General features: G+C 49.7%; 2 protein-coding genes and 1 long non-coding RNA gene across 3 annotated transcripts in view; 1 reads left to right on the forward strand and 2 right to left on the reverse strand.

Annotated features, from left to right (window-relative positions):
• ACACA (acetyl-CoA carboxylase alpha) overlaps window positions 1-1,460 on the reverse strand; it is a 103,010-nt gene extending 101,550 nt beyond the window's left edge. Inside the window, exon 1 of the mRNA XM_066333557.1 lies at window positions 1,393-1,460. The gene's annotated coding sequence lies outside the window, so the exon portion shown is untranslated. The remainder of the gene's footprint in view (window positions 1-1,392) is intronic.
• Window positions 1,461-2,754: 1,294 nt separating this feature from the next.
• Window positions 2,755-4,494, reverse strand: LOC136370230 (uncharacterized). The gene is made up of 2 exons (XR_010745141.1): window positions 3,849-4,494; window positions 2,755-3,768 (listed from the first exon to the last, which is right to left on the reverse strand). It is a non-coding gene; the product is annotated as an uncharacterized lncRNA (long non-coding RNA).
• Window positions 4,495-6,522: 2,028 nt separating this feature from the next.
• On the forward strand, window positions 6,523-26,364 carry TADA2A (transcriptional adaptor 2A). The gene is made up of 15 exons (XM_066333543.1): window positions 6,523-6,898; window positions 7,591-7,697; window positions 8,425-8,484; window positions 9,060-9,151; window positions 9,766-9,923; window positions 11,243-11,331; window positions 12,164-12,236; window positions 17,364-17,427; window positions 18,784-18,827; window positions 19,319-19,429; window positions 20,741-20,812; window positions 21,399-21,531; window positions 22,340-22,383; window positions 24,572-24,645; window positions 25,958-26,364. Exons 1-15 carry the CDS (start codon window positions 6,874-6,876, stop codon window positions 26,141-26,143), a joined length of 1,332 nt encoding a protein of 443 aa, XP_066189640.1. The 5' UTR covers window positions 6,523-6,873; the 3' UTR covers window positions 26,144-26,364.
• Window positions 26,365-27,359: the final 995 nt, after the last annotated feature.

Genomic DNA, 27,359 nt, shown 5'->3' on the forward strand with positions numbered 1-27,359 from the left:
GCTGAGCCTGCCTCCTGGTTAATCATTGGGCATTGCCTCACCGCCGGCCCAAAACGGCCTGGGCACACAGCAAACAGCCCCAGAGGTGCTGGAGGACAGGATCCTCACGGGTTCTTCACCAGCTCCACGTCCACTGCACACTGCTGGCAGCTCAGGCTCCACAGCACCAGATCCAGAGCTGATGGAGAGTGTCCAAAGGAGGGACACGAGGATGGGGAAAGGTCTGGAGGGGTCTCACCAGGAGGAGGCTGAGGGGACACTCACCAGGGGCTGCTGCTCCGATTTCTGCTCCCTGTGACAATGATGGGACATGAAGGAACGGCTGGAGCTGTGCCAGGGCAGGGTTAGGTGGATACTGGGAGAAAAACAACTACCTAGAACTTTCCACCTGTGGATGCAGAATCACAGAATCATGGAATATCCAGAGCTGGAAGGGACCCACGGGGATTATCCAGTCTGACTCCCAGACCCCCTAGAAATCCCACCCTGGGCATCCCTGGCAGTGTTGTCCAAAGGCTCCCGGAGCTCTGGCAGCCTCAGGCTGTGCCCATTCCCTGGGGAAGAACATTCTCCAGGGGAAGAACTGTTTCCTATTATCCAGAGAGCAAAATAAGAGCCTGTATTTACAGCTATCCCAGTTTGCTAAAACACTCGAGACTGTCTAAATCCCACTGTCTTTCAGAGATTTTGGCATCACTTAAACAGTTTGCTGAATATTTCCTGCCTGCTGAAGTGGAACAGACTCCACTCACGCTTCGGATACTTTCTAACACAGCACTCCTTCTCATTTTAAACTTCTCCAAGAATATTTAGGAGAAGGGAGGGGGAAGAACAATTTGGTTTGCTCTGCCAATCTGCCTTTAAAACTCCACAGGTTTTGAGCAGCTCAGGGCTGCTCTCAGCCCCTCGGCGGAACCAGACCCAAGCTGTTCCCCAGGATGCTGAAACTCCCGCAGGGATAGCGCAGAAGGATGAGCTGGAGGAGGGATGTCCCGGCCGCGGAGCTCCGGCCCCGCTCGGTGCCAGACCGGCCGCCGCCCACGTGCTGGGTGTTTCAGGGGACGGGGGAACCGGGGGCGGCCCCGGCCGCGCCGGCCCGGGCGGAGCGCGTGGTACCGGCCCGGGAGAGCCCGGCCCGGCCCCGGCTCAGCCCGACCTGGCTCGGCTCGGCGTGGCCGCCATGTCCCGCCGGCACGGCTCGGCACGGCACGGCACGGCCCGGCCACCTCCCGCCGGCGCGGCGCCCGGCCGGGTCCCGCCCGCCCGGCACGGCATGGCCCGGCCATCTCCCGCGGCACGGCCGGCCCCGCCCAGCCCCTCGCGCGGCCGCCCGCCGGTGCCCCGCGCCCCCCGCGCCCCCCGGCGCTCCCCCCGGCGCGGCCCCGCCCTCACCTCACGGTGCCGGTGCAGCGGAGGCGCCGCGGGCCCCCGGCCTGGCGCTCCCCGCGCGGCCCCGCCCCCGGCCCCGCCCCTCCCGCCAGGCCCCGCCCCCGCGCCGCCTCCCGGTGGTGTGATCGGGGTTACCTGGGGTCAGGCCCCGCCGCGCCCCGCCCCGCGCGCGCCACGCCCCGCCCCGCTCCCATTGGCTGCCGCCCGGGCAGCGGCGGGGGGCGTGACCAATGGGGCGGTGCGGCGGGGGCGGGGCCCGTGGGGCGATGCCCGTGGCCTGAGCGCCGGGCGGGGCCGCGCCCGGGTTCGAACCCGCGACCCCCGGGACCTCCGGGACCGCCGGGACCGCCGAACCCCGGGACCCCCGCCGCACCAGGGACGGGAGCATCGCTCCTGGGAGGGAAGGCCGAGAGGGCTGGGCCTGCTCAGCCTCCACCAGAGGTGACCGAAGGGACCTGGTCAATGCCCACCGGTCTCCGTGATGGGGGTGCCAAGCTGGACCGGGTTCCTCCCAGCATCAGCACAAGAGGAGACGGGCGGGAAGTGATGCGCACAGAGTTCCACCTGAACATGAGGGAGAGCTTCTCTCCTGTGCAGGTGTGCGGGAACAGAGGCCGGGCAGGCTGTGCAGTGTCCTCAGCGGGGATATTCCGGAACGGTGGGCACAGCCCTGTGCCCTGTGCCCTGCCAGGCCCCTCCTGCAGCAGGGAGTGGGACAGGGTGACTCCCTGTGTCCCCCCCGACCCACGGAGTGAGTGTGGAGACCCCAGCCCGCTCCCTGCGCACGAGGGCCCCGCGTGGCTCGGGGACAGTGGCCTGTCCCCGCCTTGGCACAGGCAGGACAGAGCTGATAACAGGTGGTGAGGACACGGCGAAGCAGAGCCAGGCACTGCCAGCACCTCTCCTGCTTGTCTTTGACCTTCAGCTGCTTGTTCTGTCGAAGAACAGTGGTTTAAAGAACTACCCCTCTTCCTTTTTTCCCACATTTTGTGTTTTATTTAAACTCTGTGGCATTACAGGGTTGCTGAAATTCAAATAGAGTGAGGAACACAAGTTTAACTCCTGGTGCTGCTGGATCTGGTGACCTGTGCAGGCTGATCCTGCCGGAGGTGCCAGGGGCCCCGAGGATCTGCACAGAAGTGGGATCCACTGTTCCAAAGCAGAGATAATTTCCACCAAGACAGTGGTTAGAAGGTGTGAGACCGTGCAGGGAACTACACTGACCTGGGAGCACGTGGTGGGATGGGTGCCCACTGCAGCCAACAATTACCCAGCCAGAAAATCCAACTTGGGGCTTTGTAGTTAATAAAATTATTGGGGGAACAGACCATATTCTCACATCCACTTGGGCTAAATCTGGAAATCTGGGGGCATGGACACTTTTATTTATACCTCTGTAGACATAAATACATATGTACAGATGTGCCTTTTACATAAAGGATCTTCCTCTGATGAAGTATTTCATGAAGGAGCTAAAGAAAAGAGGTTTGGTGTTAGTTCATCATCTCCAGTGCTCAATCCCAGCTCCTGCAGGAGTGAGGGGGAGTGCTTGCCTTGCTGAGGGGCTGGTCCCAAATCACTGATAATAACTATATACAGAACTTACCAAACCAGGAGATTACGACAGGTGCTGAGTTCACCCTGGCTGCTGTTCCCAGAGCTCCAGGCGTGCTAAAACCTGCACCTGCACTCTGCCTGTCTGCCCAGCCCAGCACATCCATCCAGGTACAAACACTGTCCAAACACTGCTGGGGGAGGCATTGCTTCACACACTGAAATCCTGCAGCAACTCTTCCACTCAAGGGCAAAGAGAGGCACGAACACGTGGAAAGGAGCAAGTTAAACGCATTAACCTTAAGAATCCAGCATGGATTTGGAAGGAGCTTTTTTGGGCTATGAAGATGGTGAAGAGTCTGGAGGGGAAGGCATGTGAGGGGAGGCTGAGGGCACCTGGAATGATCAGCTGGAGGAAAGTGAGGGCTGATCCTTGTGAGCCCTTTCCAACTCAGGAGATTCCACCACTCCATGAAATTAAACTGCTAATAGTGGTGGAGTCCCCATCCCTGGAGCTGTCCGAGGAATGCCTGGATGTGGCCCTCAGTGCTCTGAGTGATGATCTGGGAGGTCTTTTCCAACCTAAATGATTCTGGGATTCAAGTCTGGGCAAGAACAATCTGTGTTTTAATTGTTTCACCAGGGTTTAGACACACTTTCCAGCAGTTTTCTTTTAAATTTTTGAATCATACCCACCTTCTGCTTTGGAGGAGGGGTGGTAATTGCACATCCTTTTCCTGTCCTGCTCCAGCACTGCTCACAGTTATTTACCCTCATTCCATGATTTCCAAGCATGTGCACCGTGAGCTCATGCCACTCCGTTTTCTAAAAAATAAAAAAAAAAAGGAAGTTCAGCCTTAGTTAATCAACTCCAAAAAAACGCAGGGGAAATGTTTTTTTTTTACCTTTCTTGGTGACGCCAAGGGCCAGTCCCACCTCTCCTGACCAGGCTCTGGTGACACCCCCAGTGCAAACACAGCACAGATCATCCCAGGTGAGGGGTCAGTGACACTGCCAGCCTGGCACCACCTGTGCCCTGGCAGCCAAGGAACGGAGAGAAAGGTCACATCACTTTTCAAGAGCATAATATTGACATGCCAGGCCTCGAGGCTTCATTTGCTCTTGTTTCAAACACAAACATCCTAATTTAAATAATATCACTGCCGATGAGGAAGTTTTCTGGATTTTCTAGAGCCTCGGCCACTTGAAATGTCAGTGATTATTTGGGACTGGGCAGAAATATTTCATCCTCCTGTGCTCGGGGACACACACGTGTGGTTACTTCGCACTCCAAAGCCCCAAGCTCTGGAGGAAAAGGTGATTTCCATCGCCACCGTGTGTCCGAGGCAGAAAACAGCGATGCCGTAAAAAACTCCACCCAACAACGTCGAGAAATCCCAGCAGGACTTTGTGATTCACCGGCAGGGAGAGGTCTGATAATGCTCCCACCGATTTTTCTGGATCTGCTGGCCACAGCTGCCCCAAAACTGTTGTGCTTCACCTGGGGCTCAGCCTGCACTGGGTGAGGTGAGCACAGGGAAGCAGAAATTATCAGCAAATCATTTCAAATAGCAAATGAAAATTACCTCATTCACTAAAACCTCCGAGGAGCAGCTGAATACATTCCAAACTCCCCACTGAGATCCTCTTGGAGTGCAACTGGAGTGACAAACGTGCTTGGAGAGAGGCTGGGAATTGAGCTGAGACCCTTTGGAGCCATTTCACAGATGCACTTCAGGCCTCTGCTCTTGGAAACCATTGGAGCAGACTTGAGGACTTTTCCTGCCACTGCTCCCTCCAGGAGCCATCAGGGGCCTGTGGCTCCAGCTCAGGTCAGCCAGATGTTGTGTCACTAAAATGCTGCCCTGAAAAACCTCTAAAACTCCACGGATTTTTAATGTCCCTCATGAATATTTTTTCATTCCTATGCCAGAGGCTTAACAGGAAGACCCTGACCATGGAAATATCCACAGTCCACAGAAAGCTGCAGGTTTCAGGGCAGCATTTTTACCTTGCAGATCCATCACCTTTCCTGGGAACAGCAGGAACCAGCTGCTGAGAAGATTCCCATATGCTGATTCCTCCCATTAACCACCCAGAGACCTAATTCCCAGATGCAGGAAAAACCTGTTAGTAGAACCAATAAATATTTCATTGACATTCCAGTCTTTGCCTCTCCCAAATTCTTGATTTTTTCCCATAATTTTTCACAGGCGCTTGCAGCCTGGGCAAAAGGAAACAATTGCCAGTGTTTTTAATCTTACAGGGGAATAGTTCTGACAAGGAGCAGGGATGGAGGAATGGTTTCAGACTGCAAGAGGGCAGGGTTAGATGGAATATCGGGAAGGAACTCTGCCCTGGGAGGGTGGGGAGGCCCTGGCACAGGTCCCACATCCCTGGCAGTGTCCAAGGCCAGGCTGGATGGGGCTGGGAGCACCCTGGGACAGTGGGAGGTGTTCCTGCCATCGCAGGGCGTGGGGCTGGACGATCCTCAAAGCTCCTTCCCAAACCACTCCGAATTCTCTGCGGTTATATCCCGTCCTAATCCCCCCAAAAGCTGCTCCTGCCGAACCTGCTCCACAAGGCCATCCACAGCGGCACGGGAGGCGGCCAGAGAGCCCTTTCCCCATGAAAACCCCCCCTTTGGCACCCCGAGACCGGCAGGACGGCCCCGAAGGCCGAACGCCGTCGGGAGCCGGGGGAAAGCTGCTCCGGTGACGGCGGGAAGGAGCGCGGGGCTCTCCGGGGCGCTCTGAGGCGCTCTGGGGGCTGTTCACCGGCTGGCACGGCCTGGGCCGCTTCCCCCGTGTGAGGCCCGGACCGTGCCCAGACCCCGGGCCCACTCCCGTGCCCCGGCCGGGCCCGGTGCCCTCAGGCCCCCGACGGGCGGGGCGGGCCTTGCTGCGCGCACCGGGCCCGCCAGGGGGCGCCCGCCCCGCCCCGGCGCGTGCGCACGGCAGGGCGCGCGCGGGCCCGACCCGCCGCCCCGAGCGAGGTGAGAGGCGGCCCCGGCGGCCGCGGCTCCCCCCCGCCGCCCACAGCGGGCCGCACCGGGGCCGGGCCGGGCCGGGGGCAGCGCGGAGAGCGGGGATCGGGCGGCGGGGGGCGCGGGCGGCGGGGAGCCGAGTGCGATCCTCACGGAACCGCGCGGGCCGCGGAGGGGCCCGGCGGGGGCGGGGCCGGGCCGGGTCAGGGGGGCGGGGCCGCGTCAGGGGGGCGGGGCTTGGAGGGGGCGGGGCCTGGCGGGGCGGGGGCGAGCTGTGGCGCCGCCTGGCGGTGATGGGGAGAGGGGACAGCCGGGGCTGGAGAGGGGATTGGGAATGGGATATGGGATTGGGATATGGGGTATGGGATATGGGGTATGAGGTATGGGGTATGAGATATGGGGTATGGGATATGAATTGGGATATGGGATTGGGACAGGGATACAAGATATGAGGTATAGGATATGGGGTATGGGATTGGGATATGGGATACAGGATATGGGATTGGGGTATGGGATATGGCATATGGAGGAGTGGGAACTGGGATATGGGAGAGGTGATATAGAGAGTGGGGATTGAGATATGGAGGAGTGGGAATTGGGATATGGGGATTGCTTGTGGGAGGTGCAGAGCACTACTTTGCACAACACTTGCTCATAACTCTCCACTCAGCACACCCAATCCCACTGAAACCATCCCTTTGGGATTTCATCCCCATCACTCCCCATCTCCGTGTTTTATTTCTCCCCATACCCAGAGAACAGCCTCTGATCCGTGTGGAATGGGGTCTGAAGGCTGCTGACAGCCTTCCTGCTTCCTGCTCAGACATCCTGGGAGGATCACACCCCTGAGGGCTGTGGAAGAGGCGGCTGCAGGGAGAGAATTCCCTTTGGGATACACAGTTTGGGACCACTTTTACTCCAAGGAGCAGCACCAGGGGGGAGGGATGGAGCGCCTGGCCTCCTTCAGCAGTAAGTGTCATCAGAGAAATCCCACATCTGGTCCTGGAAAACCTGCATGGGACAAGGATTTCTTGCAGCAGTGGGATTTTGGGGTCACCATCCCTGAAAGTGCTCAAAAAAAAATCTCGGAATGTGGCACTCTGGGGGCGTGGTTTAGTGGCCACACAAATGATTCAGTGTGAGTTTTGTCTTATTTCTCTCTGCTTATAATTGAGCTGGTTTGAATCCATTTTCTTGGAAAAATTAAAATCAGAGAATCTCAGACTGGTTTGGGTTGGAAGAAACCTTAAAGCCCATCCAATTACACACTTTGCCAGGGCCAGGGACACCTCCCACTGTCCCAGGCTGCTCCAAGCCCCAATATCCAGCCTGGCCTTGGGCACTGCCAGGGATCCAGGGGCAGCCACAGCTTCTCTGGGCACCCTGTGCCAGGGCCTGCCCACCCTCCAGAGAAGGATTTCTTCCCAATACTCCAATCTAACCCTGCTCTCTTCGAGTCTGAAGCCATTATAACCTTATTATTAGTCTAAATAAATAGTCTTATTTATTTATTGCACACCTGAATTAATTTAAAACCCGTAGAATCACAGAACATCCCGAGCTGGGGACCCACAACAACCTGAGCTAGGCACAAGTGAATTTAGGGGCTGCCAAAGTATTGCTGTGCTCGTGTCCCAGGAGATTCCCTTTTGTTTTCCCAGGTGACCCTTTTGATAAGCCCCCGTGCCGAGGCTGCTCCTCGTACCTGACAGAGCCCTACGTGAAGTGTGCTGAGTGTGGCCCTCCTCCCTTCCTGCTGTGCCTGCAGGTGAGTGCCAGCAGCAGGCCTCTGGGGCAGCCCCCAAAGCCTGCCTGGGGCCAGGGACACCTGAGTTAGTGTTGTGGTTTGAAAACAAACCAGAGTGAGAGGCTCCAAGTCAGAAATACAATTTCATGAGAAGGAGAATAAAATGAAATGAAATGAAATGAAATAAAATAAAATAAAATAAAATAAAATAAAATAAAATAAAATAAAACAATACAAAAAAGACCACTGATAGAGTCAGAATACAACCTGTGCAGGGTGATGGAAGCAGTCCAGGTGAAGTGGTCTTCCTGAAGCTGTGATCCTGTAGAAAGGTCTTGATAACTCTGGTCTTCTGGGAATCCCTTGTACTGTCCCAAATCCCAGCTTATATCCAGGTGAGAATGCTTGGCTCCTCCCCCTGGGCGGAGCATCTCACACTGGGATGATGAGTCATATATTAATTAGGTCCTTGATGGCCCATTAAAGAGAGATAACCCCCAAAGGCAGTTATCTGTGAGTCATGCACGAGGCATTGATGGGCCATGAACTGAAGATGGTGATAGAATACATCCTAAACTACAGCCCAGGACAGTTACTGCTCTCTCCAAACACGGATCAGCACACTCCTTTGCTCAGGGAAATGGCAAAGGGGGTTTGCAGGGTGAAGACATGGGCAGAGAATGGAAGTCAAAAAAGGGGACCACTTTTCAGGGCAAAAGTAACACAGTTCTGATCTTTTGTTCTGCAGTGTTTCACCCGAGGATTTGAATACAAGAAGCATCAAAGTGATCACACTTATGAGATAATGGTAAATATTATTCCTTTTGGATAACACCTACTCAATCCTGGCCTCTCACAACTTCCCAGGTGTTAGGGACCCTTGCTTACCCATATTACGTCAAAAGGTTAAGTGATGCAATTCTTTGATTCAGAGGTTCAAAACTATTAAAGAAAAAGAAAAATACCCGCCTGGAAGAGAATGGAGTAGTGGAGTCATTTACAGCTGCATCTTTTTGTTGTGCCTGGACAGCACAATGCAGCTCACTAAACTTACTGTCCTTTAACCAGGTGCATTGACTTCTGTTTCTCTAGGCTTGGTTCTTCTTCCTCAAAATTAGTACTTCTTAAAATCTTGAGTAATTTTACTGTGTTTCCTGGTATAACATTGTGAAATTACATCTGGGAGGCACGACATGTACCGTTATTTGCTGTGACTGATGACCCAATCCCTAAGCAATCCAATAATTATTCAATCAGGGTTTGTGAAAGTTGAAAACTGCCAGAATTATCTCATGTGTCACCCTGTGGTTCAGAGCTCCTTTGCCCTTTCTGAGGTGGGTTGGAACAGAGGATCACAGTTTGTTCTGCTTTTCTCTTCTCCAGACATCTGACTTCCCTGTCCTGGATCCCAACTGGACAGCTCAGGAGGAAATGTCTCTCCTGGAAGCTGTGATGGACTGTGGATTTGGGAACTGGTGAGTATTCAGTGGTTCAGCCAATGATGGGCAGTTTTCCCTCTCTTTTTCCTGGATCTCACTGTTGAATTCATCACATTCACTGTTCAGTGACTTTTGGTGTGGGTGAGACACTAATTCAGCAGCTGAAGTGGAAGGCTGGAGTATCAGATCCTGTTTTCATGAGTTTTCTGTCTTCTCCTTTATTAAAAATAGTTGTGTTACAAGTACAGAACCCCAGGATTCACAGAAGCAGAACTGAGGGTTCTTAGTTGCACATTGCTGTCAGAAGTAAAACTAAAAACTGGTCACAGAGTTTCCCATTACCTGGGGTCAGTGAAATGTGTAAAAAGCTCATCAGTAAATTTCAAGCCTGTTAAAGATGTGGTACATTCCATCAGCCAGAGTTTCCCATATGGAAACAGTGAATTTCATTGTTCATGGACACCCAAAAACGCTCCCTGGCACAAACCATGTCAGTGTTGGTGTTGAGAGTGTGAGTTCAGACACCATCACAGGCCAGCCCTCTGCACACAACCAATCTCTTGTCCAAAATTATCTTTTTCCCACTGGACAAATTTAAAAAAAACCCCAACATTTCTGCGTTGTTGACCCCAAGCCTCTCCCCACTCCAGGCAGGACGTGGCCAACCAGATGTGCACCAAATCCAAGGAGGAGTGTGAGAAGCACTACATGAAACACTTCATCAACAACCCCCTGTTTGCCTCCACCCTGCTGAACCTGAAGCAGGCAGAGGAGGCTCAGCACCACGAGACAGCCATTCCCTTCCACTGTGAGTATCCCTGCCCTGCACTCCCTGGCATCAGCAGCTCTGGGAAGGACAGGCACCACAGATCCTGTTTGCTGTCATTCCCAAAGGGATAACCTCTTCTGGTAACTGCCTTGGAGAATGTCAGCATTCTCTTCTCTCATTGGGTTAATTCCTGGCTGCAGGAAAAGGCAGGACACAGCAAATTCTGACCCCAACGTCAGAGTCTCAAAAGCATCAATTCCTCCACAGCCAGAACACTCAGGAACCACCCCAGCAGAAAGCTGGGTGTTTTATCCATTGGATTACAATCCACCCCAAAGCTCCTTCACCTGTGTCCCTCAGGATAAATACCAGTGTGGTTCTCACCCTGTCCAGCACAGCAAAGAGAACTGAAAAGGCAGAACTCTCCTGCCTTCAAACATTTCCTCTGATCACGTGCACATTACTGTGTACACACCGTGTCCCAGGCCTAACTGCTGATTTAATTTGCCATAAAATCACTGCTTTCAACTCTGCTGATTTCACACCTCTCTCTTGAAAACTGCCTGTTAAAACACTCTGCAGCAAGTTCACAAATTCTCAGTTTTCCTCGCATTTCCCATCTTTAGCATTCCCCCGGTCTGGCAGCTGTTCATTCCAGAGCTCCCCAGCCTCTCTGGGTGAGCCTCTTGCTGGCTGGCTGGAGGTTTGCATTTCCCACTGAAGTGCTTAGAGCTAAACAGTAGGAACTGGGCAATTTGGGTTCTGTCCCTGGCTGTTATTGGTATTTTTATGTGCCCTGGGCCAAGACAAACTCTCTGTGCCTCAGCCTGTTTTATCTGTGCCCTGGGACACACAACGCTCGGCTCCTGCACAAGTGCATTGTGAGCCTCAGACTGTTATTGTCTGTAAAACCCCGAGCTCCTCAGCTGGGAAGGGCTGTAAAAACTGGGAGTTCTCTGCCTTTAATTGCAGCTCTGCCAATGGCCCCCAGAAGAAGGCAGATTTAACACTCCTGTTGCTATTAACTGAAAGAAGCTGAGCACGCTGTGCCCCAGGGAGCTGCAGAGGTTTAGAGGGGGATGCTTAGCTCCAAAATGTAAAGTTTACATTTTATTACCTGTTTATTACCTTGAATTTGTGTTTGACTCCTGAGAATACTACGGAGATCTCAGATTGCTGCGTTTTTCTCTGGATGAACTCTTGTCTTTTCTGACTGTAACACCGAATAAAAGCCCAACCAGGGTATTTTTCTTCAACTAATTATTCCCACTTTTCCTGCAAAACAAACACTTATTTACAGATCCTCAAAAAACCATCTCAAGGCCTACTCCACAACTGAAAATCTCTGGTTTTTTCAGCTGCTGATGATCCCCCACGGCCCACCTTTGACTCCTTGCTCTCCAGAGACATGGCTGGGTACATGCCAGCCAGAGCTGACTTCGTTGAGGTAAGAATTACTCTCCTAATAATTTAAAAATTATTTTAAATTCGCTGCTGGGTGCAAGCTCAGCCCTGTTTTGCCCCTGCCTGTCTTTGCTCTTCATTTAAAAACCATCCCAGGAGGGCACAGGAGTGAAGGATGCTCTTGGTCCTGTGGTTTCATTGAAGGTTATCCCCACGAGGAGCAGGGAGTTGGACTCTGAGCCTTACGGATGCCTTCCAAATTGAGATTAAACCTCTGGATTATGTCAATCCCGTGATTAAAGCTCGGGGTTAATGAAGGCTTTGATGCCAGAGGTGGCGCTGGTGGCCTGCAGAGCCGGGGGAGGCAGCAGAGGCTGCAGGATGTGCTGCTGCCACCAGATGTCCGTCTGTCCATCTGTCCATCGGGGGCACTGGGAATTGCCAGAGGATCAGCCCCAGTTCCTGCTCCTGGCCGTGGAGGAAGGAGTTCAGCCATACAGGGGCTTGTTTTTATACCTCTGAGCAAACTCAGCACCCCAAAATCCCACCCAAGGCTCTCTTGGGGGTGTCCTGAGCCAAGCCAGGGGCTGGACTTGATGATCCTTGTGAGTCCCTCCCAGCTCAGGACATTCTGTGGCTGATTCCCATCCCAGTCAGGAGTCATGACCTGCCTAATTCCCACTGCCCTGTCACGACACCCTGCTCCAGCTGCAGCCACCACACACGTTTTCCCCAGGTAAAGCTTCCCTTGTTGCTCTAGGATTGAACCTCATGCCCTGAGTCTGAGTAAATATCTCTGTTCCCTGCATGTTCTCAAACCTGAGGCCAATATTTGAGTGCTCCTTAGTGACAATGTATTAATCACCCCTGAACAGGAGTTTGACAACTATGCTGAGTGGGATTTGAGAGATATTGATTTTGTAGAAGATGATTCAGACATTTTGCATGGTAAGTGCCATGTTTTTGTACCCAGTCTGAAAACTGTTTCAGATGCCTGTGCAGCTTTCCATTGGGTCTCTGTCTCCACACACTTCAAAAGGAAACATACTCTTTTTAATGTATGGGGTTTACTGTTTGGGTTTTTAATGCACTGAATCTGTCAGTGTAGGTATTAATGCAGGCAGCAGGGAGGTGTGCAGTTTATGTGAAACACATTAAAAGTGTTGGACCTGAAGCTGTGTGATTTTTTTTTTATATGTTCAGCATGCCCTGAGTTAGAGTAGCATCAGCTGTGTGTGACAACTTCCTTTTTATTGTCAAAATGATTGTACAAGCCCAGCTCCTGCTCTGAGTTCCTGTGAACATGGCTGCCTTAATGACATGAAATAACAGGAATTACCAAAGTGACATTTTAATCCGCGGGGAGGAAAAGATCCTGCTTTTTCCCCACGTTTGTAAGTACACCCAGGGTTTAAAAGTCCTGTGTTTATGCCTCAGAATTCTGCCATCTGTGTCAGGCAGTTCTGAGCTAAAGCCTTTGCATCCCTTGGAGACAGACAAATCCTGTTACGTACAGACAGTCTGGGCAAAGTTGGAAGCAGCAGTTTGAGGTTGAGCAGTGTACACAGGAGCTTTAGGAATGCAAAGTGCCCTGGCTCAGGGAAGGTTCTGAGAGTCATATGTCTGCCTCTCCCCTTTCAGCATTTATTGCCAGGGGGACATGGCAGGAGTTCCTTGTGCCGGCTCTCTGCTCTGCCATCCTGTTCTGGGTCCTGGTGAACTGAGAAAGCCAAATAACCCAAATAATCTCTTATTTCTGCACGTTAACTGATAGGTTCGTGTTCAGTCCAGCACTCCCCTTCCCCTGCCTTCCTCCCAGGCACAGCTCAGCCATTTGAGGTCTCTCCTGCCAGGTGCCACCCTCCAGGAGCTCTGCTAACTCCTGCTGGAGCTGGATCTGCTCCTGCACATCCTGCACCAGGGACTTCCACAATCGAGTTAGGAGTTCACAATTCAATTACCTGTCGTGTGAAAAAATACTTCCCCCCTCCGTCTGTCCAATGTTTCTTTGCCTGATAATTTCATTGGGTGTTCTCTGCTCCATCCTTCAGTGGCCTTCAGTGTTTGGGGAGAGATGTCAGGGCATTTGCTGTGTGCAAAGTGCTTGGCAGAGGTTTGTGGAGCGTGACCAGCTGCATTTTGGATCTCTGAGCCCAGGAACTCTGGCATCTGCCTTCCCACAGCTGTCCCAGATCTGCCCACGTGAGAGAGGAAAACCTCACAAAAATGAAGTCCCAGGGTGCAGCCAGCTTTTTCCCCTCTCACATGAGGCATCTTGGGGAGAGAAGGAATGCTTTTCTAAAAGAATTTGGAACGAGATCTTTCATTTCTGCGATTTAATACAAGAAAAGGAAGGAGCCACCTCCTCCCTGTCCTGCACTTTTCAAGGGCTCAGCTGCCCACTTTGCCTGGGAGAATTTTGCAAGCCAAATGTAGGAGGCCACGGGGCAGGAAATGGCTCAACATGTGGCTCCTGAGAGCTGGGGGGGTTTGAGGAGCTTTTGTGTTTTGTAGCTGATGGGCAGAGGGGCTGTGAGGCAACCTGTAAAGGTGAGAATGTGACACGTTTAAACACATTTTATAGCCCAGAGGAACCCAAGTGGAGCCTCAAAGCTCAGGTTAGGAGGAAAACCCTCAGTTTGTTTTCCTGCCACTCATTAAACCTCACTGGGTTCAAGATGAATTTTTGAAACCCACTTTGCTATTGGGTTTTCTGCAGGTCACTCAGGCTGGGCCAGTGAAAGTAGGAATAAGTAGGAATAGCCCAGCCAGTTACAGTTTCTGTGGTTCTCTTGGTGCACCAGTCACTGCTCAGTGCTGCACATCCCACAGGAATATTTGTGCTTCCATTGGGGTGGATTTTCCCCTTGTTCCCTTTTCTCCCACAATGCTTTTTGTAGTATTTTGTAAAAATACATTTTTAAGAAGTTCTAGATCTGAGCTGCTTGACCTCTCTTTTCTGATGTAGTGTGTCTTTTATATGATACATGAGATAAATCTATAAATATATATATTTTTTTACCTGTCAGATTTTCCCTGTGTCACTCTAAATGAGTTCCAGGTATCCCCACAAGAAAATGCTGTTTCATACAAGGTGGGAAGGCTCCCAGGCAGCTTTTGGGAAGAGCACAGAAGCTGTACCTGCTCTCCCCACCTCACAGGGGGTCACAGACATCACTCAGTCACTTCTTGGTATTAGTGAGATGGCAAAAAATTGCATGAAATCTCTCATATTTCAATTAAATTCTGGAATTGTTCTCTTTTGTTCAGTGCTGGCAGTACAGTGAGGGCATGCAAATATTTATTGCAGTTACACAAAAAACATAATGGACAGATCAAAAAGCACCAACCAGTTACAACCCTAATTCAGCCCACAGTGCTTGAATATTTCATGAACTACAAGTTTTCATCAGGCTGAATTAGAACGTTGGTAATTTATCTTTTTTCCCAGCTTCCCCCCCCCTTCTCATGTAAATGATTTTTCACTTCTAACACTGCAAAGTAATTGCTGAAACCACAGATTTAGAAGTGAGTGGAAATAGGCTGCAACTGGCAGGGAAATTTGATTTTAAGCTGCGAGGCAGTTCAGTGTCCTTCCTGACAGAAGATGGTGTTTGTTCTGCTGGGGAAGGTGCTGCCATGCTCCAGAGGCACACAACTGTTTGCCAAGGGTCCTGCTTTGCTCCAGGGTGGGTGAATTTGGACTGCAGCCCTTCAGCTTGTCCCCAGCCCAGCACACACTGGTCCCACAGGCTGTTTCCTGGGATTAGTTTGCATTTTTCCCGTTATCCCTGCCAGGGCAGGTTCTCTCCCCTGGAACAAAGCTCTCACTGATTAACCCTCAACAAAGTTTCCTGCACACCAAGTGAGGCTGAGGAGGAATGAAAAGCAAAGGAGACTTGTTTTGGACACACTCCGGAGAAACCAAAATATTTGGGGTTTGGTTTTTTGGAATGGAGGAAGGAGCCTTGAATTGCTGCCTATCAGTGGGACCTTCAGAGCACTGCAGAGAGCTTTTATCAGAGCCCAGGGTGGACACTGAGCACGGTGTCAGCTGGAATTATCTCTCATTTCCAGCACAAACAAGTGCCTCCCCTCCAGGATCCAGGGGGGAAAAGCACAGGCAGATCATTCTCATTCCCCCAGCATCTCCTGTCTCATTTCCATGCAGTGTGTAGCAGTGTAGTAGTCAGAGTTATTCATGCATTCCACATTTGGTAATCGCCTGGGCCTGGGTGAATATGGCTATTAAAAACAAAAGCCCCTCCAAAAGGCCATGTGGCAGCAAAGACTAATTTCACTGCAAGCAGAAGCTCCTTTTTTTTTTTTTTCCCTTCATTTGTTCCTTCCCCTCCCCAGCTGATCATCATTTCTTTAGAATATTGTGCACTCAGGTGAAAGCATCAAAACTCCATGGTTAGAGGTGCATAATTACTTGTGATATTTATAGAGGTTCTCCAGTGCAGTTTCTGCATGTACTTATTAAGTTCTGCCCACACAAACCCCAGAAAATAACAAGTTGGCTGAGCTCGCAGAGGGTTTCAAAACTACAAAAATATTTTCCATAAATTGGCACCAATTCCAGCCCTTCCTAATGGATTTCATTCACGTTTAACTTGCTGCATTCCCAATTTCTCATCCCCACATTTGAGCACAAAGGAGAATTTGCTCTCTCTGCTTGTTCTTCAATTAGGAAACTGGAATCTCTCCCTGTGAAAACACACGACGATGCTGGAAAATGCAAGAAATTTGGAAAAATAAGTAGGAATATTGTAGCACCTCTCCTATCTCATACAGAATCCTTTACTCTTAGATTAATGTCAGATCAGTTTGGGATAAGCTGAAGGTTTTTGGTTTTTTTTCCTTGGGATCAAGCTCCTGAGCAAATCCCCACAGGCTCTGGGCTTCAGCTGTCCCTGTTTGTATGAAATTTGATTACCCAGAGGGATGCAGGGATGAATTTCCCAGAGGCTGGGGGCTTCCTGGTGTTTACACCCACATACACATTGAAAATAGACACATAGCCACACTTCTTAATTGCATTATTAATTATTAATCTGAGAGCAACGATCAATAAACTGTCACCATCAGTTTTGCTCTTTTCTGTGGATTACAGAGAGAAATGGATCCTGGATTCTGTCCCCTTTGGGCCACCCTAGGTCCCCTTTTTCCAAAATCTGGTTGTTGTGTCACAGCCTCTAAAGCACTGCCCAGCCTTGAGCCTCTTCCTTCTGAGAGCTCCTGGAAATTATTAAAGTTAAAAAACCCACTAAAAATCAGCCACCTCTACACTCATTCCATGCCCCAGAATTTGTATGTTATCTAACAGAGCGAGGGAAGGGAAGGTGATAGGTGTCTCTTTATCTTGTCTTTCCAGAATTTACCCCAAAATAAAGTTCATTAAGCTAATGGCTGCAGGAAAAAGGAGCTGCAGGCTCCTGTGAGTGGCTCAGGCAGGTTTGATTTTGGGAAGGATGTGATTTCTAATGAGCATGGCTTTTTCCTGGGCTTCTTCACATTGTCCTGAACTATTCTTTGTTCTCCTGGCAGACAGATTAAGCCTGGAAGTTAACAAGCTGGACTTTTCCAGATGTTTTTAACAACTGTAGCAAAGGCTACTTTTGAGTGCTCACAGTTCAGAGCTGTGTCTGCTTTTTGGAGTTCCTTGTTCTGGGCAAAGAAGCCCTTTGCCCAAAGATGACACCTCAGATCCTTAAATCTTTTTTCAGGAGAGGGAATACTTGGCAATTTCATGTATGAAGGAACAAGTAAGTGCTGGTAGCAAAAAAAACAGTCCAAGAAGGAAGAGGAGGGGAGTTCTCAGGATCTGCCCATGTTCATGTTGACATGAGTGTGTTTACAGAGATGAATTTGGCAGGAGCAAGCAAAAGAAACCTTCCCCAGGTAACCAGGACTTGAGGTTTGTCTCTAATGAGTTGATGCCACCGGAAAATTGCCTCGGGATTTTTAAACCAGCAAAGCAGTGACCATTTCAGCCTAATGTGAACATAAAAGCTTGAAATTCAACCTCCTGCAGTGATTGCTTATGAATTCTTTCATCTTTGTGTTTTGCAGCTCTGAAGATTGCAGTTGTAGATATCTATCATTCCAGGTTAAAGGAAAGGCAGAGACGGAAAAAGTGAGTTTTGAAGCAGTGACTGTGTTTTTTCCTTCCTTGTGCAATGCTGAGGGATTACACATCATTAATTTCCTACTTAAGGAGGAAAAAAAAAAAATTCCTGCCAGACTGTGACTGATTGCTGGACCCCCACTTTTCCCCCAGAAATATTGGCATTATTATTTTTAATTCCTGGTGGTCCCTAAGTTAGTTTTCCACCCTGAAGATAACCCTATTGCTGACGTGGGCTTGAATAATTTATTCAGCTCATTTGACAGCATTCTAGAATGACTCAATCTATTAATTAAATGAAGTTTTATTATAACTTTGAAATACTTTGTTCAATATTTAATATTCTATCTTGCTGGATTACTCTCTTCTGGAAGAATTAGTGATTTGAAGTGAGGCTGCTCCAGTCCTTCTCATAAAACTACCCAGTTCTGCTGAGTGACAGGAAGGATTTGACCTGGTTCTTTATAATTCTTTATAAAAAGTATTTATGTGGTGTGATTTCCATGATGATCCATCTTGTCATGCTAAAGGAAAGTGCTGCAGGGCTCTTCATAACTCCTGTGCTCACATCAGTGTCGGGGTTTGTGAAGTTTCAACAGGAGAATGGGACAAAAAGCTGGAAAATGACACAGAAGTGCTGATGTCACTCTCAGAAAGGTGACTCTGCACGGGTTTTGTGCACAGCAAAGGAAATGTAATGGATTTTATAAAGCAAGTTCTGTCCTGACCTTGACAGCCCAACTCTGTGGTGTGTCATTTGCCAGAGTGGAGTCACCACAGAGCAATGAGCACGTGGCACTGCTCACACTGGTGACAAAGGGATTTTTCAGGCACCTGCTTTTCCCTCTGCTCCTTCCCCTGATCCTGTCAAGAGCAGTTCAAACCCAGAGTTTCCTCCATCATCTCTTTAAAACTGCCGTGGAAAAATGTTTTTTCTCTTGTTCCCAGTGGTGGCATTTACAGCCCAGCTCTACCCTGGGCTTTAGCAGAGGGATGTTTGTCCCTCTCTCTGAAGCTGGAAATCATGTTCATGACACATTCATTAGCTCTGATTTTGGGAGGACAAGTTATAAGATGCTGTAGATGTGAAATCTGTGCCTAAAGAAGCAATTTTAAACCTTTAAAGTGATTGCAGCTGCCTTTGTGCTCAGGGCTAATGCACACCACTGTCCAAAATTGACCCTGATTAAAGACACACTGCATCATGTTTCCATTCCAGCCAGCCCAGGGCTTATGGAAATTTCATTCATGTTTAGTTTTAGACCCCTCTGATGGTCTAAATCAAAGTTTCTTCTGAAGCCTTTGTGTTTGTGAGGCAATGCAGGTGTAATGGCCTTTATTAATATAATTTTCTTTCATTTGCAGGATTATAAGAGATCATGGCCTGATCAACCTCAGAAAATTTCAGAGTGAGTATCAGGTGTAACTGCTTCACTTCAAAGTGGCAAAACTTCACACATTCACCATTCCCAGGTCACCAGTGTGGTTTGTTCATACTGGAACATATTCAGACGTTCTAAATTCCAGCAGATTTCCTGCCCCAGCTGTTTCCAGCTGTCTCATTCAAACTACTCCCAGCTCAGTGTTTTAGTTATGGCCTCCAATTTGCTCTCCAGAAGCATTTGGAGCTCTGCTGAGTGGGGAAAAAAAGGGAGAAGGTGAAACCCAGGCCTTTAAATGCACCTCATTCTTGTGACCAAATAACATTTAAATATCACCCTTTATGCCTTAAGGATTTTAAGGGCTGCAGCATCTGTTGCCTCTCACTCAGCAATTTGTAGCTGTGACACCAAAAAGTGGATTTTTAGGCAACCCCGAGGCCGGTGCTGAGCTCAGCCCCCACAGAAGTGTTTTCTCCCGGCAGCAGGAATGGAAATAAGTGGCATTTTCCCCCCTGTAGTTCTGGAAAGGCGTTACCCCAAGGAGGTGCAGGAGCTGTATGAGACCATGAGGAGGTTTGCCCGGATCCTGGGGCCAGTGGAGCACGACAAGTTCATCGAGAGCCACGCGCGTGAGTCTGGTGCTCTGCACACACACACACAGGGACAGGGCTTGCATCATCCCTTTCCCAAATACATCCCTCTCCTGGAGGGCAGGAGGTGGTTTTTTTCCTCCTCCCCCATCCAGCTACCTCAGGAAAACAAATCCATTTGTGGTTTGATACGTTGGAGGAGCAGCAGAGTGGCTTTTTTTCCGCTAAACTGTGTCCGAGCTCTTGGTTTGAGTTCGCAGCTGACTGAACATTCTGGTCACGTGTTAGAGGTAATAATTTTTTTATCTAAAGACCACTGTTTATTTACTGGGCCTCTGTACTGGGGGAAGAATAAAATCCCTATATCACATCTGTGTGGAGAGATTGGGAGCTGGCAGCAAACTGAATTCTTTGAAAGACACAGGTTAAACTCTTAAATGTCACATAATTACACAGTGCAGTGGTCATTATGTCCTTACCTTAGGGGAGAGGCATTGTTCCATCCCTTGAATCATCCCATAGCCTGCATTTAGGCAGATTCCAGTCCGAGTCACCACATCCTGCTTCATTCTGTGACTTCAGCTGGGAGAGCTGTTGCTCATTAGAAAGAACAAAGCATTTACGCAGTTGTGCCCCTGTTTTTGGGACACCCTGAGTGAAATACCAAGAGCATGACCCTGCAGAATCACGAGTCCTACCTGAGAGTGCTGCTCCTGGGACCTGGTTTTGTTGTTGTAGTGGCTGCAGGTCCTCAGGTGAACCTGACAGTCAGGTACAGGCACTACATAAGTCTCCTGAGCAGCAGCAGGAAATAAATTCACAAGGAAACCTGCTCCCTGTAAAACTGAGCAGTGCTGGAAGGCAGCTGATGAAAGCACCAGACAGGAAACATCTCTGAGCAAAAGAAACATTTCATGATTTCATCCTACTGACTGCAGGAAAAAAATTGTCTGCGAGGAAAAATTTTGGAAGGTCCAGCTTGGAAAATGATAGTTCCAAGAGAATATTTGATGTGTAAGGAGCCTGGCTGGAGTAGTTCCTCAAATCTATTGAAATGTCTTCTAGAAACCCCACATTATTGTTACTTGCCTTGTCTAGGGTATGGCAAAGGGGCTGTGAAAGCATGAAAAGAAAATGCCTTTTCTGAGCACACAAATGCTGGAAACCAGCTGAAATCTGTGACCAAGGAGCGTGAGGACACAGGGAGATTGAGATCTTGTGGAGGGAGGTTCACCCTGGCTGGGGTTTGTGCGTTCAAGGAAATAACAAAGAGCCACATTCCTAGTCCACCCCACTGACCCACTTTTGCTTTTTTGGTTTTCCCTCCTGCCACCTTGTGGGGTCCAACAGTGGAGTTTGAGCTGCGCAGGGAAATAAAGAGACTCCAGGAATACAGAGCAGCGGGAATCACCAATTTCTGCAGTAAGTACCTGATGCATTATTCAGCCCATTCCCATCCATCACGGAAGGGAAGGATGATTTTACAACATTCAGGACGTGTTGAATAAAAAGACACTTAGTTCAGAGAGGCTCTGGAAGTGAGCAAGGCTTCAGCAATGATGCACAGTCCAGCTGGGCTGGTTTAGAGCTGGTCTGAGCCATCAGCTTGGAGATCACAGTGTCTAACCCAGCTCTGCTCTGGGCACCACTTCGCAAAAGCTTCATTAAAAACTATTTATGTCATGGCACAGTGGTCTCAAGGCTTTATCTTGGGACACTTTCACTGCCTGTCAACTCATGTGGTATTTGGAGAGAGGCCTCAGACCTCCACCTCAATGAAATGGCCTGTGTTCTCCTGGAATTAGATCATGGAAACCTTTTTTGTTTGTTTTTGGCCTGAAATGACCAAGGGGAAGGCTGCAGGGCAGAACCTAATCCCTCGTGGTGCCAAACACTCATCACGAGGGAGAACAGCAGGGCTTGGGCCCGAGGTAGAGAACTCCCCAATATCTCCTGAAGCAGGGGAAAGGCAGTGTGGCCTTTTTGTGTGAGTGTTTGTGTGCCACAGGTGCCCGGACCTACGACCACCTGAAGAAGAGCCGGGACGAGGAGCGGCTGAAGCGCACGATGCTCTCGGAGGTGCTGCAGTACATCCAGGACAGCAGCGCCTGCCAGCAGTGGCTCAGCCGCCAGGCAGACATGTAAGCACTGCCCTGGGCTGTGCAGGGAACCTGCCCCATCCTGGGAATACCCACAGGCAGCTTGGAGAGGGTTTGGAGCAGCCTGCTGCAGTGGAAGGTGTCCCCGCTCAAGGGACGCGATGAGTTTCCAGGTCCCTTCCAAAGCCAAACAAACCTTGCTGGGATCCCGTGGTTTGGTTTGCAGCCAGCACGTTTTCCTGCCTGCTAGTAACAAACCCATTCCCAATTTATCAAAGCAGGAACAGCCTGTAAAATTGAGAAGGGCAGAGAAGTGGGTGACAGCAGTAGTGCTTGTTGAGAGCAGGCAAAGGAGGGACTCAAAGCCCTCAGTTTTATATTTCAGGAAGTCACGGAGGGAAATGAGCCCTTTATGGGTATTAATGAGGGCACAGCTGACGCCTGAAATATTTCAGATGATTTTAGATGTAGCAGCATTATTAATGTGTCATCACCCTGCATGAGCACTCGGATTTAGGGAGCAAGCTGCAACGTAAAGGAAATGCATCCTGTGCAGGAGATGGTTTGGAATTTCCCCACTCAGTCTCCACTGGATTTTGAATTGTGTGCCCCTCCACCTTTCTCTGTTGGGTTTTTTAACAGACATAAACAGACAGGTTTCAGACATATTTTTCAGTGTGGGAACACTAAATATTTATAAATCATGTTGACTCCTAGTCAGGGCTTGGGTTATGCAAGTTGAATTGTATAATTATTACAAGTCGTGGAAGAAGCGCTTTCAGGGCCAACATATGCAGTTATTCTTAAAAAAAAAACATGAAGGCAATTTGAAAATTTCCTTTCTTTTCAGCGATTCTGGCCTGACTCCCACAGTACCAGTTCCTTCAACTACAGGTAAGTGTCAGATGATGTCTGCTAACAACCCAGCAATATCTCTCTGACAGCCTTTTTCTGGCTCTTTTTCTTGAGTGCCAAAGTGTCAGTCCTCAAACCTCACATTTAACGCTGCTTAAGTCAACATTACATCAATCTGCAAGTCATTCCACTCCCATATCCTGCAGGATTTTTTGCTGAATTTCTAGATTTTTCTGACTAGAGGTCAAAACCCATCCTAAAGCTACATTAGCAAGGCAGGAAACAAGAGAATTTTCACAGTCTGTAAGCACAAATTAGGGTTTTTTCCACCAAGAGGACCTCATCTTCTTTCAGTGCCCAGTAAGGACAGATTCAGGGGGTCAGTCAAGGTCCTCATGAACAAGACTTAAATAAATTCCCATCCCATTTGTTGAGGTCAGGGGGTGACTGAGACTGGGATAAAGTTTTACTACAAGGTTGTTAAATGTTGCCAGGGAAAATGGCTTTGGCTCTGCCCCAGTTTTTATGGGGATGCTGTTATACCACTTGAATCAAACCTCTCAGAGGTGGACACTGGCTCTGTACGTTCTTCCTCATTTCTTCCAGGAGCCTCAGAAATGTGGGTCAGGATCCCAAGCGGTGAGTCAGGGCACCACAGACTGTTCTAAACCTATTTGGTGATGGCTAAGATCTGATATCTTGGAGACAAAACAGCTCAGTGGAGCTCAGGGCGTCAGAGTCCATGAGGGGAGGACAGTGTCTTCCAGCTGAAGGTCTGGGATGAGGGATGAACTTCCTTTTTTGTCAAGGATCCCGTGTCCCACGAAGGGGATTGTGTTCCTGTGGAGCTGTGATAGCTCACAGTGTTTACAAGCAGCATCACATGTGGAAGAAAACCCAAACAAAATACCAGAGAGTTGCTAATTAAGCAAACATCCTGCCCAGGGAACGGGATGCTGGGGAAGAGCTGCCACGTGGCTCTAATTAAAGGCTGCATCACTCTGAATATACAAGAGGGCAAATTAATGCTTCTCTTCTAGATTCTAAGCTCTTGACTTTGCAGCCTTGATGTGTTTCCTTTAACGTAGCTCGTGTGTGTGTGTGTGTGGTATTTTCTGGGTTGATAAAAGAGTAAAACTGGATTCTGTCGTGTCTCCTCCCAGCACAGTCGCCCCATGCCATGGGGAGAGGGAGCAGTGCTGAGAAATAACTTCCTTTACACCTCCCACAGACTCACACTCCAGCTTCTCCCCAGTCCCTCTGAGCTCTCTCTGCTCAGGCTCCTCACACCCAGCCAGATCCCTTCTGTTCCTGCAGATGCCCAGAGGCAGAGAGACTTCCCAGTGCCAGGGGCAGGACCTGGGCAGGGCAGGCTCCTTGGGAAAAAACAAGGAAAACATTTCCCAAGGTCTCATCACTTTGCCAAATTTGGGAAGTTCTGCTGGGATAGAGACCTGTCTCTAACAGTGCGAAATATGCAGCCCACAGCACAGGAGTGGGAGACTTTTTCCAGTGGGAAGAAATAACCCAAACTTTGTCCTGAGCTCTGCAAGTTTCCAAAAAAAAAAAAAATACTATTAGGGAAAAAAAAGCCAAACCTGCAAGCAGACAGCCCCTGTGAAAGTTTAGGCTGTGCCAGGTAATGTTCACCAAAGTTATAAACAATAGTGAAAATGAGAAATAGCAGATGACCTTGTGATAAATATTCCTTCAGAACTGTTTATCGTAACAGACAAAAAATAAATCCCCAAACTGCATCTGCCTTGCAATACCTGCATCATATTTCAAGGCATTTGAAGAAATCTCTGCCTCTCATGAAGTTGTCAGTAATCCAGAGAGAAATTGGCTGCTTAATCACACCAATAAAGAGTCTCAGCATCCTTACAAGGTGCAGGTTTCAGCACACCTGGCACGCCCTCCCTGGAGCTGGGATTGTCAGAGCCTCTGCCCAGCTGAGCCATGCCCAATGCCAGTCTGACACAAAGCTTTTGCCTTGCAGTTCCTCCCAAAAATCAACAGCTCACGAGCCTCATGCAACATTCACAGGGCTTGAAATTGCAAAACCAACCCTTTTTGTCGCATCAGCAGAGCTTCACGCTAAGCCCTAAATGATCCTTGCCTGTAAACACTTGGCTCAAGCTGGTTGAATTGCCTTCCCTAACACACCCCAGGAGCAGCCACCTCCAAAGGGCTCCAGTTCTCCAGCGTTTCCTTTGTCATTCCACAGGCAGACGGAGTGCCCCACCACTGAACCTCACAGGCCTGCCAGGCACGGAGAAGCTCAACGAGAAGGAGAAGGAGGTGAGGACAGCGTGGAAGGATCATCTCTCTAAACTGTGTCTCCACAGCACAGGGCTGCCCACACCACGTCTGGGGAGCTGTGAATATCACCTCAGTTCCAGGCCCTGACTACTCTTCCTTTCTCACAGAAATCATTCAGGTTTTCCAGTTGGCTTCTTAATTTCCTGTGCCACACATACAGCACAGACCGGCTTATTTAGCCAAGAAAGGAGCAGAGCACCAGGCTGTAGCTTGGTGCTGTTACAACATCCATCTCCCTGCCTGCACTGTGAGGCTGGCCTCAGCAGAAGGGTTAATTTTCTTAATGAACACTGGTTGTTTTTCAGCCCAGTGCAGCCCTGTCCTCTAACTCAGTGAAAAACTATCGAAATAAGAGATTGTTATTTTTAATAGAAGCCCTAAGGTGTCCTTAGGCTGCCCCAAGCAGGTTTGCAGTGCCTGTGAAGCACAGCTGTCTCTCAGCCTCCCCTGTGTGTGTGTTTCCCTTGGCTGGAGCTGGCAGCATTGGGAATCAGCTCACAGCTCCATGTGGAATTGGCATTTGTGGCTCCATTCAGCACGGGAATGATGGTGGCAGGGCATCAGTGTGTGTGCCTCCGTGTGTGTGTGGAATCTGATTTCCTGGTCAGCTGAGACAGAAAGTCTGAGGTCTGAGGAATTCTGCAATTTCCTATCCGTGAGGAATGAGCATGAAGCATTTCCTTATTCAAGGGAGGAGACAGACAGTTTCTCCAGCGGGAGCAGCTCCTGGAAGGCAGCTGGAATTTGGGAGCTGAGCAGGAGCTGTGCAGCCAAAGGGCTCAGGGGCTGTGCAGAGCCATTCCTTACCAAACTCCCAACCACAGAATGCCTTCCCTGCACACGCCAGGCTTCTGGAGGGGGCCAGCAGAGCTGCTTTTGGAGCAGGTATTAGAGCCTGAGTCTGCAGGGGATTAGCAGCCAGATGCCCTCCCTGGCTGCTGGCCAGCCAGCCCAGTTGCTGTTCCAAGTGTGGCATGTGTGCTCCCCGGGCTTTGGAAGGAGCAACGCCCACACAGGACACACTGAGAGCTGTGCTCCTGCGAGCCCAGGGCTCGCTTCCATTCCTCCTCCTTGATTTTTCCACCAGGAGTGTTTCCGAATGCAGCAGAGGCTCCTCCCCTGCCTACCTGTGGATCCAAACAGCTCCTCATGGCGTTCCCCAGTGTGCAAAAAAACACTGGGAGTGTTTTCTCAGGAAAAATATTCCCCGTGTTCCTCCCCCAGCAGGGCTCTGGGAACGGAAGAACATGACAAGTGTTGGTGTTTATTAACTTCACCTTTTGTCTTGCAGCTCTGTCAGATGGTGAGGCTGGTCCCTGGAGCCTATTTGGAATATAAAGCTGCTTTAGTGAACGAGTGCAACAAACAGGGAGGCCTGAGACTGGCGCAGGCTCGAGCCCTCATCAAGATTGATGTGAACAAAACCAGGAAAATCTATGACTTCCTGATCAGAGAAGGGTACATCACAAAGGCCTGAGGACAGGCAGCAGTGCTTGGCTGGAGCAGGCAGATGTGGAGAAGCTTTGAAGTCGCTTTGACAGCGTTGAAAGATTTTTACCAGTGTTGAATGAAGGACATTTCCTTTTGTTTAAAACCTTTCGGGGCTTTTTCTCTTTTTTCTTTTTTTTTTTTTTCTTTTTTTTTTTTTTTTTTTTGTAAAAACAAGTAGGGAGCTTTGTTAAATTGTATGAATGCTGACATTTGTCTGGGCTCCTTTTGACTCTGCTGTTGTCAGGATTCCTCTGCCTCCAGCACTGGGAAGGATCACACACCATATAAGCTGATCTTAAACCTGAATGGGCATTCATTCCCCACACCTCCTGTGACTGCAGAGAGAGGATCACGGTACTTTTGTGCTGATGGTGACAAAGAATTAAGGACAGAGTCACACTTTGTGCAGTACAGGGCATAGAAACGCAGTTCCTCCCTCCTTGTGTTCCTTAAATCAGCAGCAGCTCTCAGAGGCAGCAGCACGTGCCCGAGGGTGTAAAAATACATCTTGCAGTGGTCCAGTCTTTTTGTACTTAATTGTGATAAAGGATGGGAAAGGACATGGCAGGGAAGCTCCTCAACAGTTGTGACTTTTATGTGGTATTAGCACATATCCCAGCAGGAGGGTTCTGCACAAACCAAGGAGCTTCAGCTGCTCCCCCCGTGATTTGGGGGTGTCAGGTTATATATAACCCCTCTGGTTTCACTCTTCTGCTCCTTGGGAAGGCTGGAAGCTGCAGCTTTTGGGAACAGGAATAAAAAAGTTCTCGGGACCCTGATGTTCTCCCACAAAAGAGGAGTGAAAAGCACGAAGCTCCTGTTTGTGGGGTTTTGTTCCCTCAGCATTATCAGGGACATGCCTGAGGAGGTGCCACAAGCAACTGCTCAAACACAGCCCCCATCACATCAGCTGAGCCCTGAGCTTCAGCTTCACCAAACCTTTGGATGTGGCAATCAGCTGGAGGATGAAGATGGTTCTCTGCAGATGCAGCTTATGTGTTTATTGAACAGTAAATTGTTTGTCAGGCAGCTTCCTGCTAAGGTGCAGTGCTGGAATAATGTCCCACAGGAAACCTGGGAGCCAAAGCAGGAGGGGAGGGGGATGCTCCCAAATTTGGGCTCTCTCAAAAATGGGAGAGCCTAACTGAGCTACAGCTGCACCAATGCCTGTCTGAGGGGCTGAGATTTGGCTTGTTGTTTGT

Source organism: Sylvia atricapilla, chromosome 20 (genome assembly GCF_009819655.1).
Source record: "Sylvia atricapilla isolate bSylAtr1 chromosome 20, bSylAtr1.pri, whole genome shotgun sequence".
Taxonomy (NCBI): domain Eukaryota; kingdom Metazoa; phylum Chordata; class Aves; order Passeriformes; family Sylviidae; genus Sylvia; species Sylvia atricapilla.

Coding starts and splice junctions, on each gene's coding strand:
- TADA2A (XM_066333543.1), top strand. CDS start 6,874: ATGGAGCGCCTGGCCTCCTTCAGCA. Junction 6,899..7,590: donor GCGCCTGGCCTCCTTCAGCA/GTAAGTGTCATC, acceptor TTGTTTTCCCAG/GTGACCCTTTTGATAAGCCC. Junction 24,646..25,957: donor TCAACGAGAAGGAGAAGGAG/GTGAGGACAGCG, acceptor TTTGTCTTGCAG/CTCTGTCAGATGGTGAGGCT.